Source organism: Cariama cristata, unplaced genomic scaffold, assembly GCF_000690535.1.
Source record: "Cariama cristata isolate BGI_N322 unplaced genomic scaffold, ASM69053v1 scaffold24702, whole genome shotgun sequence".
Classification (NCBI taxonomy): Eukaryota; Metazoa; Chordata; class Aves; order Cariamiformes; family Cariamidae; genus Cariama; species Cariama cristata.
Window position 1 is genome coordinate 230 of NW_009603670.1, and position 16,316 is coordinate 16,545.

General features: G+C 53.9%; 1 protein-coding gene across 1 annotated transcript; it reads right to left on the reverse strand.

Annotated features, from left to right (window-relative positions):
• Window positions 1–1,198: 1,198 nt before the first annotated feature.
• Window positions 1,199–16,188, reverse strand: GPR156 (G protein-coupled receptor 156). The gene is made up of 9 exons (XM_009695291.1): window positions 16,084–16,188; window positions 13,243–13,379; window positions 10,747–10,882; window positions 9,770–9,880; window positions 8,603–8,728; window positions 8,038–8,133; window positions 4,970–5,206; window positions 2,970–3,128; window positions 1,199–2,374 (listed from the first exon to the last, which is right to left on the reverse strand). The coding sequence occupies exons 1-9, from the start codon at window positions 16,186–16,188 to the stop codon at window positions 1,199–1,201; spliced, it is 2,283 nt and encodes a 760-aa protein (XP_009693593.1).
• Between the last annotated feature and the right edge of the window lie 128 nt (window positions 16,189–16,316).

A 16,316-nucleotide genomic window follows, 5' to 3' on the forward strand; every position in this document is an offset into this window, starting at 1 on the left:
GGTGTTTTCGTTTTAGGAATGAAGAGAAGCTATGGGAATATTGTTAGGACACAGCAGTGGGAGATTTCACCATCATAAAGGATAACAGAGAAGGCAGTGCTAACACACGTCGTTCAAAACCAGGTTGGGGATTCCTGACATCTGCCCTTTTAACAAAGTCTTTATCTGGAGGAGTTTTTTTATGCACGAGGTATCAGTTCTCAGCATCCCAAACCTGTCTTGTGGAGGCAACAATATGCTGAAATGCCTTCACAAATATCCCAACAAAAGCGAACACATTGGATTTACTGTTCTTGATATTTCTAAGACAAAAATTAAACAGACCATATTAATTTAAACAAATCTCATTCCAGACTACATCATCCATACAAAGGCATACAGAAGGGCACAAGCCCCAGAAAAACAAAGCAAAAAAAAGAAAATAAAAACCTTTTCAGATCCTCTTTTACAATTGTTAGCTTGTCTTTCCCTTCGGCTCTGACTCGAGTCTCACCTACAACCATGCAGCTGAACTACACAAAATGCAAAGACACCTCCAGGGATGGAGCCTTTGGACTCCATTTTCTCTCTCAGACACTGCCAACCCCCTCCCCACCCCCAAAAGCCTCCCCCACGTGCCCCACTCCGAGGTCCTTGCTTTGCCAGGGAGCAGCACCCCAGGTGAGTGGGAGCCTGCAACTGCTCCTGGAGTCCGGCTGCTTCCACTCTCCCGGGCAGGAGGCTCAGCATCAGCAGCCTTGGGGGAAGGAGTCCTCTGTCTGTCTGTCTGCTGCGTGCAAGAAACCACGTGTGTTTCGGAGAGACGGTGCTGCTCCCCGCCGGCGTGAATCACCCAGCACTCACAGGGGAGCCTCCCCGAGATGATGAAGTTTGGGCTCTCACAGGCCACTCAGCCCCAGTCTTTCCACTGCCGACACCAGGACGGACAGATGTGGTATCTGCAGGGCACAGGCAGCTGCCCAGAGCAGCTGAGACAAAACCACCGCTCCTGTGTGCTACCAACCACCTCTCAGCCAGAGTCACCACTGACCCAGCTGGGGCTGAAACAGCAATCAAAGCAGGGCAAGATTTATTCCCGACCCCCGCACGCCCAAGCAAGATGCATCCCTCGGAGGGATGCGTGGCTTCAGCATTGCTGAAAACACGCAGTGTTTCGGGGATGGCAGGGCACTTGCCTTTGGGGCAGGGGTGCTCCCAGTCACACAAAGGTGGGTTTCAGATCTTCTTTGAAATTCACCACAGGCTGGGGCCAGCTGTGGTGCTCTGTCCGGTGGCCCATGCGGCCACTGGGCTCTGTGTCCGTGTCCGTGCTACTGCTGCCCAGGGAACCGCGCGGGCTCTGGAAGCAGACCTCGCAGCAGGGCCGGTGGCAGCCGTGAAACATCTCCTCAGAGCTGCTGCTGCTGGAGTCGGAGTCCGGGTAATAGTATAGCGAGCGCAGGAAGGGCTCGGTGGGTCCCCTTGGGGTGCCCTGCTGCCGCCGCCGCCGCTCCCGTGGGACACATGGCGAAGCACCCTGGGACTCTGACCATCCTGGCCATCCCTCTGGCTGGAGGCAGACCTCTCCAGGGATGGCTGGAGGGGACGGTGCTGGCAGGGGTCCACCAGCTATCTCCCCTTCCCTCCCCGGGGAGATACGTGCTGACTCCCCACAGCCCCAGCCGCCTGCCTCCTTCACCCTGTGGCTGGCACGAGGGGACATATGTCCGGGGAAGTGGGTGGAGGTGGGGAGCAGCGGGATCCTCCGCCGCCGCCTCGCCAAGTAGGGGCTGAGGGGTGTGCGGGTGCCCAGGTAGCCCTCCTGGGCCCTCCACATTCCTCCTTGCTTGCCTGGGGGGCCCTGGCTGCCACACAGGGTTCCCCCAGGTGAGGCCAGGCCATAGGTTTTGCCATCCAGGCTCAGCTCTTGCAAGATTTCCCGCAGCTTCTCGCTGCTCACATAGCTAATTTTGGGGGATGACTCCGAGGCCGCACCAGCTGAGATGTCCTGGCCAGGCAGCTGCTCCGGAGGCTGCCCCTGCCCTGCAGGTGTCCTGCACTCCTGGACGTCTTTCAGGCCATGTTCGATGCCGTCTCCCATATCAAAAAGCAGCACCCGAGAGCAAGCAGGCTCATGGCTTACATGCTTCTGGAGGTCCTGAGCATCACTGCAAAGAGGCGGTGTACCCAGCAAGCAGGGAGGCTGCCACCCATCCCGTTCCAGATCCGAGGGGCAGTGGATCCCTGGCACATCCCCATGCTGCCCCGAGCTCTGGGTGCACGGAGCTGCCGGCGGTGCACGGGGGTCGCAACTGCTGTCTGCAGACATCAGCCTCATCAGCTTCTCCTTGGCGCTGCTCACTTGCTCCTGCAGGCTTTCGATCACGGCGTTTTTCTGCATCAAACAAATATGCCTGTCAACCACAGGGTGGGCAGAGGGTATGAAAACACTGCCAATTTGGAATCAGGCACTGCCAGAAAATTAATCGTCCCTCTCTGCATGGAGGGGTGCTCTGAGGCAGCACAGCAGCAGGCCTGCGAGAGCCACAATGGCAATGTGTATGACCTCGTCCTCCCCTGGAGCACCCCAGATGCGGGTGTGGGAAGGGGGCACTGGGGCAAGCAGCTCTCCGTGCTCCCACCCATGCAGTGTGGGCGAGGGAGCAGGAGGCTGCGGGCTTTCCTGAGATGAAGCATCTTCCCTCTAAATTAACCATGTTTAACTGGGCTGTGGGCACCAGGCTGTCCTGCTCTTCTCCCTATATGTGTTTTTGAAACCCTCCAGATTATGCTTAAATTTTGGTGCTTTGGGGTGCAGGGCGATGTGACAAAACAAAGCAGCTCTTCCCCTCAAGAGGGACGAAGCCGGAGGGGGAATATCAGTGCAGACCGGGTCGTAAGGAAGGGCTTCCCACCCTGCAAAGCCTTCAGCCCACAAAAGGAAAGGGGAGAAGCCAGTGTGACCGAGGAAGGCTGACAGAGCCCCGTACCTCGGTAAGCAGCTGCTTCATGGAGTTTTTCTCCCCTATCAGCTGGTAGAGCTGCTCCTCGCTGTACACCGAGCGGCAGCTCCTGCTCGGGCTAGTGAAATATTTTGCCATGTGGCTCATGGTTTGGCTTTCTTCTTCAAAGGCTTTCCACTGCTTGAGCTGGGGAGTAGAAGAGGGCGTTATCCACGCGGCACGCACGGCCGACACGGCGGGAGGCAGGCACAGCTCGAGCGCGAAGGAGACAAAGGGATGGAGACGGGGAGACAAAGGCAGGGTGTGACGGCGGAGCAGAGACGGGTGGCGAGGGGCTGCAGTGTCACTTGGAGCCTCCCACCCATCTGAGCCCTACCCTGTCCCTGGCTCCAGCTTTTAATGCAGAGAGGGTCGGTGGCTGCCTGCACTGCAACGTCTAAGTGCGCTGTAAAAGCCCCCTCCCTCTTCTCCCCCCTCCCTGACGCGGGGACAGACAAAGACAGTGTCATGCACGCCTTCTTATCCCTGAATCACTGGTGACAAGCTGAAAACCAGCAACGCTTAGTATCCATTTTCTCATCTAGTGTCTGTGTGGAAGCCTTGCACAGCCCAGCTCCCGCTGCTTATCGATCTTGGATGAGCAATAGAAGAACAAGCCCATTAGGAAAAACAAGTTGATGAATTAAAAGATCCAAGTTAAATAAAATGTTCAAGGCCCCCAGGCTACAGCAGGAAATTGGTACAGTCAGAGTGCAAGTACAGCTCCTCTGCCCTCCCTCCGAGAGACCGCACGCTTGGCGGAGCATCGCCAGCCGGCTTGGTGCTTGTCAGAGGAGGTTTGGATCCTGCTCCCAAGGGCTGCTCATCTAGTGGGTTGGGACTCTGTAGTTACACTGCATCACCGAGGCAGGAGGGGACCTCTGGAAATCATCTAGTCCAACCACCCTGCTCAAGCAAGGCCAGCTGGAGCAGGCTGCCCAGGACCGCGTCCAGCTGGGTCGTGAATATCTCCATGGTTGGAGACTCCACAACCTCTCTGGCCAATCTGCTCCAGTGCTTTACAACTTTCACAGAAAAAAAAACCCACAACTTTTTCTGATGTTTACATAGAATTTCCTGTGTTTCAGTTTGTGCCCATTGTCTTCTGGCCTGTCAGCGGACACCACTGAGAAAAGCCTGGCTCCCCGTTCCCTACTCTACCCGCATCGGTATTGATATACATTGGTGAGATCCCCCAAGCCCTCTCTTGCACAGATGTGCTCTTTCTTCAGCTTCACCTCTTCCTCCCTTTCTCACCTCATTTCCTTGAGCCCAAACATCCCTCTAAATATTAAACTGAGCAAACAACTGTTTCCTCTCCCTGTAACAATAGGAGCATTTTTCCCACTAACATCGTGGCCGGGCACACCAGGCTGCTCCTGGAGGATGCAGGAAACAGAAGAGCCTCGCCTCACCACAAAAGGCTTCCTTCAAACATCCCCCCCATCCTCCTCTTCACTTGCGGCAAAGCCCAGCTTCCTTCTCCAAGAGCGCAGAGGAGGGGAGGACAGCCTGCCCTGGGGACCGCCAGCAGCCACGAAGCCTCTGAGCCAGGCGAGGCCATCTGGATAGCCAGAGCCTGGCTCCATCCTTGCCGTGGACAGAAACCCTTGGTGGGAGCAGGTGCGTGGGGTATGAGGTGAGGACAACTGCAAAGGACCGATCCCACCATCCATGTGGAGGAGGAGGAGGGCAGCACCTGCCTCGCCTCCACGCGTGCCCTCTGTGTGACTACCACCTGTGGCATGCTCTTGCAGGAGGGTTTCTGAGCAGCAGCTCTGCAACGTGCCTGCGTTCCTTGGAGACTCAGGGGACTTGCTTGGGGAAGCAGAGCCAGCGGGGGCTTGGAGGAAGAGCTGTGCGGGTGAGCCCAAACATTTGGGGAAAGAATCAGGAAAATAAGTGCTTTGGCCCACACGGCTGCTGTCGTTAAACTCCGAAAATGTGACCATTTCCAGCCAGCTGGTGGGACAGAGGTGGCAGCATACCTGTGGGACAAAGATGAAGCAATTGATTGTGGTTGTACACATGAAGATGCCTCCAGAGGTAAAACCAAACAGCAAGTTGTGCCAAGCACGGAAGAAACGATGAACTAAGCAGACAGTGCCAGCAGCCAGGAAAACGAGGTTGACCCCGACGATGAGCGTCAAGGACTGGTTGACTGGCGGGGAGCTGACATTGTCGGTCAGACCGGCCAAGTAGGTCCCATACAGCAGCAGGATACTCTGGAAGCAGAAAAAAGAGGTTTCCAGATTGTGGAAAATTACAGCCTGACAGTGTCAACCCCCACCTCGTACCGAGCCCGGTGAGCTCAGATACACTCAGAGCAATCCTAATTAATGCTCTTTGATCTATAATGCAGACCTTCAGCACGTGGTGGTGACGCTGCAGCAAATGCCTGGCACGCTGCTGCGGGTCAGAAGTGGGGCTGGGCAGGAGCGAAGGCAGTGGTGGGCCCTGGGGGTCCCGACCGAGGGGTGCAAGGAGCCGAGGGTCAGGTCGGCAGGGATGGCACAGGGCAGGGTACGGCTGGGAGAGGCAAGATGTGAAAACCTCCCCTTGGGCAGCCAGGAGCAGGAGCAGCAAAGACAGACAAGAGATGGAGGTCCCTGTGGGGATGCAGTGATGGGGTGCCACCAAGGAGCAATGACATACCTCTGAAGGAGCAGGAAGGAAATTCAGAAGGACATTCAGAAGGAAAAAGCAAGGCAGAAGAAGTGGAGGGTTAGACTGGAGGGAAGAGGATTTACTTGGTGCCTCTTTAAATAGAAATCCAGGAAACTACCAGGTGCAATTCTTCTCCCTTCCCTTTGCTGTTTCCTGCCTGACTCTAGCAGCAGTGAAAGGGGCTAGAGGAGTCCTCCGTACACAGAGGCACTCCCTCCCCCGGAGCAGGTTGGTTGTTTCAGAGCAGGCTTCCTCACGGTGCTGCCCCTCAAGCGTCCCACGCATGCATCTTTCCAGCAGGCTCAGGACTAAACTACCCAGCAGGCTGAATCCCTACTTCCCCAGGGCACACCGGCAGGGAACACCGAGTATTTTTTGCTTGCCTCTGTAGCACACGGCATGGTCTGCCTTCAGGATCATTCGGAAATACCATCTAACAAAATTCCTGCTCCTGAAATGACCCAGAATGCAGGGATCATGACTCCTACATTACGCCTGTGCTACCCAGCAAGTGCAACTGTCAGCCTTTTACTAAGAGACATTAAATTGTTATTTGGGCATCAAGAAGTGCTTCATGACCTGTGGTGCAGATGTTCTGTAGACCCTTCTGGACCCCTTCATGCTGTGGCTGCTTGATGACTGTGATGGCCACTGCCAGGGTTAGGGTCTGGAGGGACACTCTAACAGGCAAGAGAGGTTCACGTCCACGGTCTTCGGCGAGACTCCCAACTTCAGAGCACCGTGAATTCTCAAGGCAAGGTTGCAATAGTGAGACCTGCCTCACTGGGAACCAGGCTGATGCCCGACCCTGCTTCATAGGATCTTCACTAGATCATAACCACATTCACCATGGGGCACGTCCAAATACATGGTCCAAAGGCAAGCCAACTTCTAATCCCTCAGCAAGAAAAACCAACATCACCAAAGTCCCATTTAAAATTCATATAGTCTATCTGGGACACAGACAACAGCACTGCCATCTAGTAAACTAGGACTTTCAGTAAGCACAGGACTAAGGTGTTTGTTTGTTTGTTTTAATCTCGAGCAGAAAACTTTGCTCCCAATTCCAGGCATGTCCTTGGCAAGTAATTTCTGTTCATTGCTCTGTGCTAGTAAAACGAGGCTAATACACTGGACACTCTACAAAGGGCTGAGCACGTTAGTGCCATGGAAGCTAAGAAGTGCTACATACAGGCAGAGATAGAGCCTACTCTCATGTTAGTGTAAATACAAATTAACTCCAGAGAAGGAGTTATAATTCCTTTAATAATAAAGAAATAACTCCATGACCGCTAGTAGGCAAACAGGATCAGGGTCCGGTTCAACACAACACTAACAAAGAGTACCTGGGGCTGTTTATGGAGATGTTTTATTGCAAAAAGCAGTTTGTAGGAGCTGTGGGCAAAAGCATTACCCATCTAAACCCTAACACAAACTGCAGACAAAAATCAGAGGTAGAGACACAGCACTGAAAGCCCAGGGAATGCCTGCAATCCCAAGCACCAAAGGCCTTTTAAAGGACAGGCTAGACTATTGTCTTTAAAATTAAAGGTACAGGGGAGGAGAACTTGGCCATGTCATGAGGTCTCTTTCTGCTCTTTTTCCTATGATTTTGGGTAGGTGGTCAATGAGCATTATATTACAGTGAGTCAGTACAGGAACTGCCTGTGCTGCACGCAGAGGTGGAGCCATTCCCAAAGAAAGGCTGTGATCTCACAAGCTTCATCAACATCAGCTTTCTGAAATGCATCTAGCCTCTGCCAACCCAGAGACACATGAGACCACAGATAATTACAGCGATAATTATACCTACATAGTTACATCAGTATAACTAACTCTTCTGGAATAAGAACGGCTATGTGCAAAGCTACAGCAGTGAAAGTGTGCCTCAGTGGTATAATTAAGCTGATACACATCCTGTAAAGGTAGGCACCAAGCACTTGTTATCAGCACCTCCTTGATTTGGAGTCGGAGGACTCGCGGGCTAAGCCACATAGTGCATCACTGCGGTGGACAGTCATCTGAGGCTTTATGGAAAAAAGGTGCTTTAGAAAACAGTAAGACACGAGTTTTAAGAAGGGAGAGAGATGAGACATGAGGGCTTGCAGGGAGAGAACCAGAGAGACAGTATGTGCACGGTGTACACAAAAAGAGATGATGAGGCAGGCAAAACATGACTAACAGGGCTTTTACAAGGAAATGCAAGAAAACATCAATATGGGAAGGACTGGAGATGGGAAGGCTTTCGAGATGAACAGGAGTAGCCGGAATCTGCAATAGGCATGTAGCTTGGGAGGGGAGTGAAACTACAAATACTGCTAAACAGTTTAGGCTGTGAGACTGGGAAGAGGCGAGATATAATGCAAGAATCAATAAAGAGGTTACATACCTTAAACCCTAAAATGAGGACAAGCCAAAGATCGGAATAAAGAGATGCGCAGGACTGCACCCGGCTCACTGAGCAGGTCATGCCTTTCTCCGTCGCCTAGAAGGCAAGGGGAAGGCAGAAGTGAAGGCTGCTGCCCCAGCCCGGGAGCAGGCACAGATCCATGGGCAGACGGGCGCACGCTTCTGAGCAGGTCTCCTCTGTAAATTCCTAAAGGAAAGGCCAAAGCTGGTGCTGCCAGGGGCAGAGGGTTAGAGGGAGGAAGGTTTTGGCACTCTGCTGCCAACAGGGCTGGTTAAACCTTTCTCTAAAGCATCTGCAGATGCCATGGACCTCTCCTGTGTCACCCAGGTGACCTGAACAGACCTGGAAATTTTGCAGCGGACCCTCATCTCTGTAATAGACCAGACATAAACCCAACCCAAAGCACCCAGAAGGCTTTCTGGCTTGTTTTTCTTTCTATTTTTTTTAAGCAGCAACTCCAATTGCCTGACCATCCACCAACTTTGTCCGCAGAGATCAAACAGGACACGGAGCAACCCTTCACCGCCCCTCCTCATCCCCTTACCCGCAGTGAGATGCTGAGGCTTCGGAAGCACTGGACGGGATCAGAGAATACCCATGTCAAGAGCAACACGGCGTCTGCCAGCACCAACACTGCCACCATTGCCAGCAACTGGAGGTCTTTGATAATCTAGAAACACACAAGAAGTAAGCGTTACCATTGGGGACAAATGGACACCAATAACCTCCATCCCCTTGGGTCTCTTTCTAGATGTTTCTTCGAAGGGATATGTCCATCCTAATACTTCCCCCAGAGTGGAGTCCAGCGGCTCCCCTACATCTGAGTCGGTGACAGCATCTCTGTCTCCAGCTCCCAAACTCTTGGAGACCTAATCAGGCTTGGGGCCAGGTATAAACCCTCCCTGATGGTGTGGCTAGCTGGTAAATGCTATGACAGAAACCAGCTCTTCCAAAACAAGAGTATCATCCCTTATGCCCATATCACAAGCAGAGACAAAAAGGGTGGGAAACAAAAACTGGTAGGATTATAATTTTGCAAGTTTAACACAGATCCCGGTGCCTGAGGAATGGGAGTCCTTGCTGTTACCCCTTCTCCTGCAAACCCTCTCATCTCACCTTTCATTCGAGATGTATTTTTTTTGCCATTGGAAAGTAGCCACTGAAAGCTGTAAGTGCGCTGTTACATGCACAAATTTATAAAGGTGGCTCCCATTTCCCTCCCAGCTGCTGCATCCCCTTCCTTCAGAGCTGCAGAGGAGTACCCAGCACTCCCTCCCTCCCTTCAAGAGGAGATCAGATGCATCTGGGGATGGCCCTACAACAGACAATCTTGAGGATACCTGGTTTATTTTCATCCTGCAAAAACAATCAGCCCAGACCTGGACACAAACACCGGTGCATAGTGTAATGAAGGCACGTGGCCGATGTAAAATGAGCACAAGACCTCACTCCGTGATGGGGCTGGACTCCACGGGGGAACAGGCAGCCTGGCAGGGCACCTGCTTGCCTGTAGAGTGGAAAAGCTCCTGCCTCATCGTGCAGGCATAAATGAGGAGCCCATGCCCAGCTAGGTGTGAAACCAGCCCTGTGATTGTGGCACCCATCCCTGTCACGTGCTGGTTTTATCTGCTACCCCGCACCGGTTTGAGACTTGCTGGCATTCCCTCCCCTTGGGGAGTTTTTGCCCATGCCCCAGGTGCTGTGTACTCACCACCCGCTTGTCCGGCACCCGCTGGGTGAACACCTTGTAGAGCCGCCAGCTTTTCCCCAGGACGGGGCCAAACACCAGGGAGGTCCCCACGCACAGCAGGCAGAGCCGCACCTGCCGGAGGGGCAGAGCGAGGGGGCTGAAGGGGCAGCCTGGGGGCTCACAGGGACACCCCGCACCCTCCCACCCAGGGATGCAATAAAGATGGCTGGGCGTGTGCCTATGGTCTTCTGGCTTCTGGAGGGTCATATCAGATACTAGAAAGCTGACCACAGGGTGAAAAAAATTAAAAGGTGCATATTCCTCTGCAGGCATGCCTGCTGCCTGCCTTTTCCTCCCCACCTGGAGAGGCTCTCAGGGGAGGAGCGGGGAGGGAGAGCCGGGCAGCTTGCGAGCAGCAGGGGCAAGGAGGGTCCCAGCACCAATAAATCACTCGCTGACACTTCCATTAATTAGCCTCAGCCCAGCAGCTGAGCAAGATGGCAGGGTGTGCTCTCTCCCACATCCCACTCTCCCACCCAGGTGCCTGCCCAGTCCTTGGTCTGGCAGGCTGGCTGCCCCAGGTCAGGACATGGGGATTCATCACACAGGTCAGCATTTTGATGAAGATCTGCTTTGCAGCCAAAAAAACTTGCCCACAATCTCGCAGCACCTCTGCCATTTTGGGCAGTGGCTGCGCAGAGCATCCCACCTCCCTTCAGGCTTCCTTCTCCCTGTTGCACTTTTACAAGCCCAGCAGCCTGCCCGCCCTTCTCCCCTGGGGCCCTGCCTTGCATCCCCCCCAGTTCAGCTGTGGTTTGCACAAACAGCCAAGGCCGTTCAGACGGAAAGCATCTGGTTGCATTTTGTGTATGTGGAAACCACAGCCCAGCTGAACATGCCCAGCAGCGAGATGGTGACAGGCTGCAGCTAAGAGAGAGCACGTACAAACACGCGTGTGCATGTGTGAAGGTACCCGTTCCAGCAAACCCCCTGCTCACCTGAATAAGCTTTTCCACTGAGTCTCTGGATGGCAGGCTCTGCTCCTGAATCCCAAAGAGGTAAGCACTAGTGTAAGTCAAGCCACTGCCCAGCAGGGTCACAATGTTCAGATTGGGGCTGGACATCTTCACGATCCTCCAGGAAACAAAGCAGGGAAGGTGGTGACAGTTACTGAGCGTCATGACCTGGCAGCACAGGGGCAAGGTCCCCTTGCAGGGGTGATGATGGCCATAAGGGATGCTGACACACTGTCTTCCTCCAGCCCCTGTGGTTCACAGCTCCTCCAAAAGCTCAGCCATTGCTCCGTGGTGCCTACCCCATCCTCTCCCCTCTATTGCTGGAGTGCTTCACTATCCTTAAAGTATTCGTTTTGCCCTACCCCAGCACTCCTGTGGGACAGCAAGATCCCTTCTTGCCAAAACGGATGGGTACCAGGCTTGCCCCATGGCACTTCTACCCTCTGCATGGATCCACAGCACAGAAAAGCAACCCTGAGGCAGCTTCAGCCAGTGTCTTTATGGGCAAAACCGTGGGAAGCCATGGGCTTTTGGCAGCAAAGCAGGCAGGTTCACCACAGCCAGGTCTCTCTGCTACCAGTGCCCGTGCCAGGCACCCAAAGCTGTGCAGCAGTGCCAACACGTGCTGCGGCCACGCGTCCCCGCAGCGGCACAGAGCCAGGGAAGCAATGACCCACGGTCGTGCAGGTGGCACACAGCACAGCGCCCAGCTCAGCCCCACAGCTTCAAGGACAACCTCTTCTTCCACTGTCAAGGGGCAGAATTGGAAAACCTCACCAATGCAGCCCGGGGTGACTGTCCCCAGCAGTAAGCTTTGGGTACAGCTGCTACAAATGCCTCTAGGAACAGGCTCTTCCCCCTGCTCCTTCCTTTCAGGAGATACCTCTACCCTGAGCACAGTCTCAACTTCAGGAAGCTGCCAGCAATGTTCAGGTTACAGCTTCCCCTCTGTAATTTCACCCCATCACTCATAATCCTGTAACTGTATTCAGGGAGGGAAGAATCAACCCACTGATCAACCTGACCTGTCACCCTTCTCCAGCAAGCCCATCAAGTGAAAGATGTAGCTGCTGCCATCCCCCCACGTGGCTCCATCCCTTCGATCTGCTGCTAAGTCATTGCATTTCTCTATCCCTGAGCTCCTCTTCCTGGCTTGCTGCCTCGCAGAGGCAGAGCCTGGGATTCAACCCGGCTCTCTCCCTCCCTGCCTTCCTCACCATGCCTCAGTCCCTGGGGAAAGACATTCATCAGCTCACCCTCTCAGCTGCATGCTGAAAAAGGTCTCCTTTGCCCGCCCAGCTTCAGTAGGCAGACCCGTATTTATTTGCTGCAGCACAAATAAATAACGCACATTCATTACAGCTTGCTCTGAGAATATCTTCAGGGGTCTAAGTAATCTGGCAATCAATTAAGGTGCCCACTGAACTAAACACCACTCTGCTTCAGTAAATGAAGCGCTTGAGACCAGGATGCAGCTACTGCACCGCAGCAGGCACAGGGCTCAATATAAACCCCTACAAGCAGGACCCTCCTGACTGCACGGCGGTTGTAAGAAGCGTTAAGTTCCTTAACACAACCAGAGCACGGAAACAGCCACAGCTGGGGCGGCACACAGATGCACGTCTCTGCAAAACAACGGCACATAGAGCACAAAGGTTTTGCCAGGTGAAGCTTGGGAGAGGGATGTATCTTGGGGGGGGGGAGCAGTGGAGAGACCAAGGGACCAATGAAGCTGAGAAGGTGGCAAGGAGGCAGGTGAGACCCCCAGAATTGCTGAGGAGGGCTAAGTGCTGGCTGAGACAGTTGGAGCTACAAGGAATCACTGAGCCTTCTGCTTGATCTATGGTGCATTCAGGGGAGCAGGACTTTTCACATCCTTTGTGCAGGCTGAACAGCACCAAGGAAAGCCTGCACTTCACCACCGGCTTCTCTCACCAATGGAGATCATGTGCCCCACCAATATGGACAACCACCAAGATCAAAAAAGGTTAGCAACATCTTCGAACTATGAGTGGCCCAACAGCAGGGAGGATATGTGTGCGTTGTGCAGAGCATGATGGCTTTGCTCATGGAGCTATGCTGCTCAAAGTGATGCTCTCAGGCTGTGCAGTGGAGACCAGCTCTCTTTCTGCTCACTCCTGTCGATGGTTTTATTGAATAGCACCTCTGGGATGAGACAATGCACTGCTGCCACTGTCATGCTGGAGGGCATCCCTGCTTTGTCTTGTCCACAGCTCCCTGCCTTGGGGAGGAAAGGAGCAGTCCAAACAGGACTGTCTCCACCAGTGATCAACACTGGGTGTGATGGAGAAAGCTGCAATATCCCTGGCATTGCCCTTGCTTGCCCCGTGCTGCTCCTTCAGGCTTGTACCCTCCTGACCCATAGCTGGCCATCAGCTCAGAGCCTGGTCCTGAAGGAGCCTGACCCCACTGCTCCAGCTCAGGGGAACTCTCACTGCAGAAGAGGGAAGGCCATACCTGTTTTTCCTGAAGCGAATTGTGAAGACGAGGAAGAAGAGCGCTAGCAGGACTCCTCCAGTCAGAAACGTCCACACAACTCCCAGGAGAGCAGCAGAGAAGGATGGGGAGCTCTTCCCACCGCGGTCAGAAGATGTCTGCGGGAGGCAAAAGGGGTGAGGAGGAAGAGGACACTGCTGGGGCTCCCGGTGAAGGAGGTCCCTACTTGGGCATGATCGCTCCCATGGGTGCTCCTGCTCAGCCAGAAACCACATCTCCCAAACCCCTCCTCATGAGCAGACACCCCAGCACCAGACCATGACCCGCAGGCAGGGCTAGTGAGATGTGTGTAGAGAGGACACATACTCTGCCACTTGCTGGGCGCACAGGAGGAGAGGGCAGTCCAGGAGCCCTTTTCTTACGGCCAACTAGCCAAATTCATAATGAAGCCATACAAGTGACTCATAAATCTCAGAAAGCTCCGGCCATGGGAGAGGGGAAAATGCGAGACAGTTCCCCACTGTCCTTCTCTGGAAAGAAACCTCTGGAGAAAGACCTTGTGGTACTGCAGTTGGTCGCACACTTCTTTGGAAAGTTGGGTAGGGCATCCTTGGCTCCCCCCCTTACCCCTACATGCAGCAGATAACCAACCAGCTGGCTGACGTGACTGGGAGCCAGCAGCAGAGCTGCCAGTCGGTGCAGAAAACAGAGAAAAGGGAGTGGGACAGCGTTTTTCAGATGCGTTATGCAGTGACACACTGAGCTGGGCTCCACCCGTCTCCCAGCTGGCTGGAAACAAACTTGGTCCTAGGTAGGCATCAGCTGAGAACTGGCTTTTGAGGGACGCTCCCAAAGCAGGCATGATGGAGGCACCTCGCTCCTTGCATGCAAGCACCCTTATGGTTTTAAATCTCCATTTAAAAATATCCTCTGCTATCTCCCTGTAAACATAGGATGGATAAAATGATCCTACGTGAAACAAGAAACCTACTTCTGCTGTGGATCTAAAATACTCCAGCATTTTTAACAGGGCGTGCATGCGTGGGTTTGTTCACACATACTATGTGTGCATGTTACTGACATCTTTTTTTTCTTTCTTTCTTTTAAAAAAGCATTACTTTTACTTAACCGCTGGCACATGCCTTTTAAGAGGAAGGAGGAGGACAGGGACCAAGCTGGGATCACACACCTCCTCACTAACTTCTCTAGTGCTAAGCCCTTTCTCAGGTATTCCAGTTCACCTGCATGCAATTTCTACGGCAGAAGACTATTTTCCTGACAGCTGCCACTGCCCCAAACTGCCAGTTCTTCCTTCAAGGTCTGTCTGAGCTGCTTCCAGCCTTGCTAGAAAAAAATCTGCAGGGAGAAGCAAGGCAGTCGTTTCAAACCGATGCCTCGTCTCCATCTTCCCCAGCCAGGTTCCATCTCCTCTGGGTGAGCAAGAACAAGGCACAGCTTGGAGAATTAAAGCCAACACATAATTCTTAAAACAAAACTGTGTCACTGTCACAGGAGCACGGCTGATCCGCAGGCTCTTGCGACTCACATGCTGGTGCCACGCTGGTTGCAGGGCTGCTGGGTGAGGCAAACCCTTGGCTGGCAGAGACAGCCAGACGAGAGCCAACACTGCGTTACGCTGGGATACAGCTGCACGCACAGCTCAGCTGCGCTTTGCAGCGGTGTGGAGAGATCCCTGCGGAGATATTCATCTCCCTCCTGCAAACTGTTCCTCGCCTCCTCTTCCCTCTCCTGGGGGTGTTTGGCTTTGTGGGAAATGAAGACTGCACCAGACAGTGGAGGTGGTCAGCCAGGTTGGTCCCTCTCCCCTTACACCAGGACTCACTGCGCAAAATCCCCACCTTTTGGCAGGAGCCAGGGCCATTTGTCCACCTGCCTGGAGCTGACGGGGCTGCTCAGGGCCGGTACAAGGCTGTAACGCTGTCCTATTTCTGCGTCCTGCCTGGCTGAGACGAGGGTAACACCTGGCTTTTGCCAGTAAGGTGAGCAGGGTGGACTCAGCACCCCGGGGCTCCCACACTTCACTCCCAGCTGCATCCATCAGCAGTATCTTTCCATCTCTGGATGCTACCGAAAACGTTACTGCACCTCTCCCCAGCAATCACCCAGGGATCAGAAACACCCCTGCGGTTTCCACTTTTGCTTTCCCAGCACACCCCCCCCACCCCAACCACTGTTTCCCTGCACATCAATGCTACTTGAAGTTGACGGAGCGCTTTGTTTCCACTGAGCAGAGTAAATCCTGGCCCTAGCAGGGGGAATATTAATTGTAAGGCAGCTGCCAGAGTCAGAGGAGCCAAGCGGCTTACAGTCTTCTAATTAAAGGTCCACGGTCATGCAGGACATGGTGGAGAACTGAGCGGGCCAAGCCTCACTGGTCCATCCAGCAGCTTCACGCAGAGCCAACTGCAACTAAGTGCGTCCCGGTGTCATTTCTACTGGCTTAGTGGTGGGGGAAGGTACCATTTATTATAGATGATGACTTTTAATTAAATCCTGCTCTATTCATATTTGAAAAGCACTTTGAAGTTCCAGGCAATGGGAAAGGTCAAGGGCAGAGGAGGCCATCCCAGGCCACTCCTAAGCAGCTGTCACACCGGCTGACATGGGAGGGCTGCTTGACACAACTTGGCTGTCCTGGCTGCTTCCTCACCTTCTGGCCGACTGCTGGGTGTCACCTAGACAGGGTTTGTGTTGGAGGCCATCCCAGGAGGTGACAGCGTGCTGCCTCCGGCTGAACTGGGATTGTTCGGCAGCTGTGCTCCCCTCTCCATCCCTCCACCCAAATCCGCTTCTGCAGAGCAAACCCGATGCCCCGGAGAGCTCCCCCGCCTCCGTACGTACCACCGTGACGGTGCAGAGCTCCTGCAGCGCCCGCTGCTGCTGCTCCTGGCTGCCAAAACTGGAGCTGCCATCACAGAGCTCAGAGCAGTTGAATCCCGGCTCCATAGCACATCCTCGGCCGTCATCCAGCCGTACCCTCGCCCCTGCCAGAAGGACAAGGGTCAGCTTTCCCCAATGAGAAGCAGCCTTTGGCACACACCGTATCTCCTGCCATCAGCAGGGTGTAGGGAAGG

Excerpts from the sequence above, each read along its gene's own strand:
- GPR156 (XM_009695291.1), bottom strand. The coding sequence starts at position 16,188 with ATGGAGCCGGGATTCAACTGCTCTGAGCTCTGTGATGGCAGCTCCAGT. Across the intron at positions 8,134-8,602 it reads GCCTCAGCATCTCACTGCGG|GCGACGGAGAAAGGCATGAC; the intron begins GTAAGGGGATGA and ends CTTGCCTTCTAG. Across the intron at positions 2,375-2,969 it reads TGAAGCAGCTGCTTACCGAG|AAAAACGCCGTGATCGAAAG; the intron begins GTACGGGGCTCT and ends TGTTTGATGCAG.